We start from the raw sequence: 4133 nt of genomic DNA on the forward strand, positions 1-4133 counted from the left end.
GAAACTAAGAGCTCTTGTTCAATTTTCAGAATTATATTTCAAAATAACTTGCAGTTTCTTAAAATTGTAGGTTCTTATTGGGCAGAAAATCTCTTTTTGAACTTCCTTCAAAAGATCTTTAGCTTGTGTAATTGTCCTCATGCAAAAAGTTTCCAGTTTCATACCGATTTTCCAGTTACATAGAGCATAATCATAATAGAAGTGAAACCTCCATAAATGTTACTGACAGGACTCAGTTTTTCTTCTATGAACTTGTATGATATAACAGCTTGAATGAGATCCTTTCTTCTAAAAACACATTTTTCATTCTGACACCTTTCATTGTCTGTTAAAGGAAACGATTTGAGAAAGTACCTACATTAGGGGAATTGTCAGTTTTTTCATGATTTTCTTTGAAAGCATCGACCATAAAGCCATATTACGCTTTTCTAAAATTAACTGCAGATATCGAAAAAAAAAAACTCAAAAAAAATGTGAGCTAAATCCACTTTTTACATTTATTACACAATGAAAGCATTTCTCTTCCTCTCTTTATCACAAAATTAACATTACATAATATTGTAGCGCAGAAATTCTGGAGCATACACTCCCTGATCATTCTCTCCTTGGGTATAAAGGACAAAATCCGTACCATCTGAATCCATCATATTTTTTAGTACTGGTGTAAAGTTTTCTTTCGACAAATTATCTTTTAAATGTTGATCTGGCGTACGACCAATGGAACTGATTTTACCAAATAGCTCTGGGTCCATTTGTAGGGCCCGATCGAAATCTTTCCAATGAATAAATTTGACATTTTCTCTGGCAATGGTATGTGAGTCAATGAGTTCCTTGAGAGTTGCGGCATTGACTGGTTGCAGCAAAGATAAATCTTGGTCGACAAACCTACTGGCAGGGCTGTAGTGTAGACGTTTTTCCATGTGCACGGTGAAGGGAGTGTCTAGCCAATTGTTAAGGGAATCACTTTTCGGCAGCTGAAAATAATGCCAAAAATAAAAAAACATACTTCTCGTGGGGTTTATAACATTACCTCTTCGACACTCCTTCCAATGCGGGGTATGATTTTGTAATTCCTAAAGAATCTCCTTGTAAACGGTTTATCAGAACGCCTGCCCAAACGTGGAACATTTTTGGCAATTTTCACAAAAAATCCAGGACTGTCATCAGCCTTACACAAGCTTTGTGGTTCGAGGCCAAGAAAAAATATCAAGGTATAGGAGATCAGGAAAAAATAATTCATTTTTAATCTAATTCGTTTCCTATTAGAACGTAACTATTGAGAAATTAGAAAAAGCTTTTAACTACCACTAATTTTTGAACGGAACTGAATTCTAATCCAATTGATTGTATCTTTTATACAATTTTTCTAAACCCAAAAAAAAAACCGAGGCAATGTCAATGACAAAAACGTGGCTCACAAATTTGGGACATACTAATGCGGGTACCCCTCCTTCTGTTTGTTAAATGGATTGGTTATCTGGCATTATTATCTAGGAAGCATTCACGTTTCCAGTCAAATAGGAAGTTTGCAACATTCAATATTTGGTACATATTTTAAGAACGTGTGTATTTAGAATATGAGTGCGTATAGTTTTGAGATTTTGATTAGAAGAACTTTAAACAGACGCACCGATATGAGTACTTTAATAGATTACAGCAAAGCGGGTTTAGACCTGTTGTCTCTTTGGACGAAATACATTACCGGACATGAGTCATGATTTGTCCTTAAACAAGTTTATTGGTCCTTTGTGAAGTAAAAAAGCATCTAAGTTCGGGAGGGCCGAACTTTTAATACCTTCCACCATTTTTAACGAACTTGAAAAATGTCTCAAAAAATTCTTCGAAAATAAACCTCAACAGAAAACCTTTATATGGGGGCTATACCAAGACATGGTCCTGCATATACAATTTTCTGTCATAGGCTGTAGTACCCATTACGAACTTTAAACACGAAATTCTAAATAATTCCGGTAAAAAATGTCTCTAATATCGTTAAACTGGAAATGATTCCGCTAACATCATCAAAATGCTAAATGAAGGGAGGTGCCGTTATATGTGGGCTATATGAAGATATGGACCTACATATATAGACAATTTTTTGTCATAGTCTGCAGTACCCATTACAAACTTTAAATACGAAACAACAATTCCGAGAAAAAATGTCGCTAAAATCATAAACATATCATATATCGAGGAGGACCTTTGTATGAGTGCTACTCGATGTCGTGGACAATTATAGACAATGCTCTTCCAAGGAGTAAAGTACCCACAAAGAACTCCTTGTGTAGAATTTTAGACGATTCCATTGAAAAATGTGACTGAAATCATCAAAATGGGGGGGTACCGCTATATGAATGATATACGATATCGTGGATCGATATAACCCATCTTCGGACTTGCAGACAAAAGACTAATCAGTGCAAAATTTTAGCTTCCTATCTTAATTCGTTTTGACTCGATCGTGATTACAACAGGCGAACATACGGACGGATAGGGCTAAATCATCTTAGACTTTTACGCTGATCAAGAAAATATATTTATATCCTTTTTTAGGTCTAAAATTATTATTTCGATGAGATACAAGCGGAATGACGAACTTAATATACCCGCCATGCTATGTTTAAACAAGTAAAAAAACATTAATTTCGGCCGGGCCAAACTTTTAATACCCTCCACCTTAGGGTAAAAGAAACATTAGAAGAAATGTGGCAAAAACCATTAAAATGCCGAATATCGGGAGGTACCGTTATATGGGGGCTACACCAAAACGTGGACCTATAATTACAATGTTTCGCTACACAAACTAGGACCCATTAGGACCCACAAATACCAATTTTTAGACAAATCAGTGAAAAAATGTGGCAAAAACCATCAAAATACCGAATATCGGGAGGTACCGTTATGTGGGGGCTATACCAAAACGTAGACCTATAATTACAATGTTTCGCTACACGAACTAGGACCCATTATGACCCACAAATACCAATTTTTAGACAAATCCGTGAAAAAATGTGGCAAAAAAAAACTAAAATACCGAATATCGGGAGGTACCTTTATATGGGGGCTATACCACAACGTGGACCTATACATGCAATGTTTTGCCACACGCTCAGGGGCCCATTATGACCTACAAATACCAATTTCCACACAAATCCGTGAAAAAATGTGGCATAAATCATCAAAATACCGAATATCGGGAGGTACCGTTATATGCGGACTATACCAGAACGTAGACCGATATATCTCATTTTCAATACCAACCATGCTAGATACAATGCAAATACCTCTGCTAAATTTTGGCGCTCTACGTCAAATAATGTGGGCTGTATCGTGATTTCAACAGACAGACAGACGGACAGACAGACAGACAGACGGACAGACAGACAGGCGGACATCGTTAAATCGACTTAGAATTTTATGCTGATTATGAATATATATACTTTATGGTTTCTAAGACGAATATTTAAGGATGTTACAAACGGAATGACAAAGTTAATATACCCTCCTTTCCAAGGTGGAGGGTATAAAAACGGTTTTAGAAAATAAATTTAAGGACATATGTGATGATTTGACTTAATTTGATTTGTCTCATTCAGAAATCCAAGTTTAGTGATCCTTGAAAAATGTTGTCCTTAAAAATACACAATTGTTTGTCCCTAAAAAATTATCTATCAAAGTCCATAATTTTTGATCCTTGAACAACAATTTTTCAAAAATTAAAAAAAAAACAAATATTATTGTACTGTGAATATTATACTTTTAAAAAGGTCACAAATATTGGTCCTTGACAAATATTATTTTAAAAATGGAAAAAAATTAAGAACCATTAATGGTTCACAATTATTTGTGATCCTTTAAAACGTATTTTTAAAAAAAATCGATGATTTTTTGTGATCCTTAAAAAAATATTCTTAAAAAAATCGACGATTGTTTCTGGTCCTTGAAAAAATGTTCTTAAAAAAATCCACGATTTTTTCAGGAACTTAAAAATTTACAATGCGCAACAGCAACGTTCAACAGTGACTCAAGCGGTCTTTTTGGATTTTTTCAAAATTTGTTAAAAATTCCATTAAATTGGGGTTGTTGAAAGTCCAAAATTATTTTTCATAAAATTCCACTATGGATTCTAGAAT

The 4133-nt window shown here is 34.6% G+C and overlaps 1 protein-coding gene across 1 annotated transcript; it reads right to left on the reverse strand.

Moving 5' to 3' along the window:
- Nucleotides 1-491: 491 nt before the first annotated feature.
- Nucleotides 492-1379, reverse strand: LOC101896054 (uncharacterized). The gene is made up of 2 exons (XM_005179072.2): nucleotides 1031-1379; nucleotides 492-974 (listed from the first exon to the last, which is right to left on the reverse strand). Exons 1-2 carry the CDS (start codon nucleotides 1238-1240, stop codon nucleotides 549-551), a joined length of 636 nt encoding a protein of 211 aa, XP_005179129.1. The 5' UTR covers nucleotides 1241-1379; the 3' UTR covers nucleotides 492-548.
- Nucleotides 1380-4133: the final 2754 nt, after the last annotated feature.

Source organism: Musca domestica, unplaced genomic scaffold (assembly GCF_030504385.1).
Source record: "Musca domestica strain aabys unplaced genomic scaffold, Musca_domestica.polishedcontigs.V.1.1 16, whole genome shotgun sequence".
In the NCBI taxonomy this organism is placed as follows: domain Eukaryota; kingdom Metazoa; phylum Arthropoda; class Insecta; order Diptera; family Muscidae; genus Musca; species Musca domestica.

What these genes read in the sequence shown, in the direction of transcription:
- LOC101896054 (XM_005179072.2), bottom strand. Translation starts at nt 1,240, where the DNA reads ATGAATTATTTTTTCCTGATCTCCTATACCTTGATATTTTTTCTTGGC. An exon ending in TTGGAAGGAGTGTCGAAGAG is followed by an intron (nt 975 to 1,030) that starts GTAATGTTATAA and finishes CATTATTTTCAG; the next exon opens with CTGCCGAAAAGTGATTCCCT.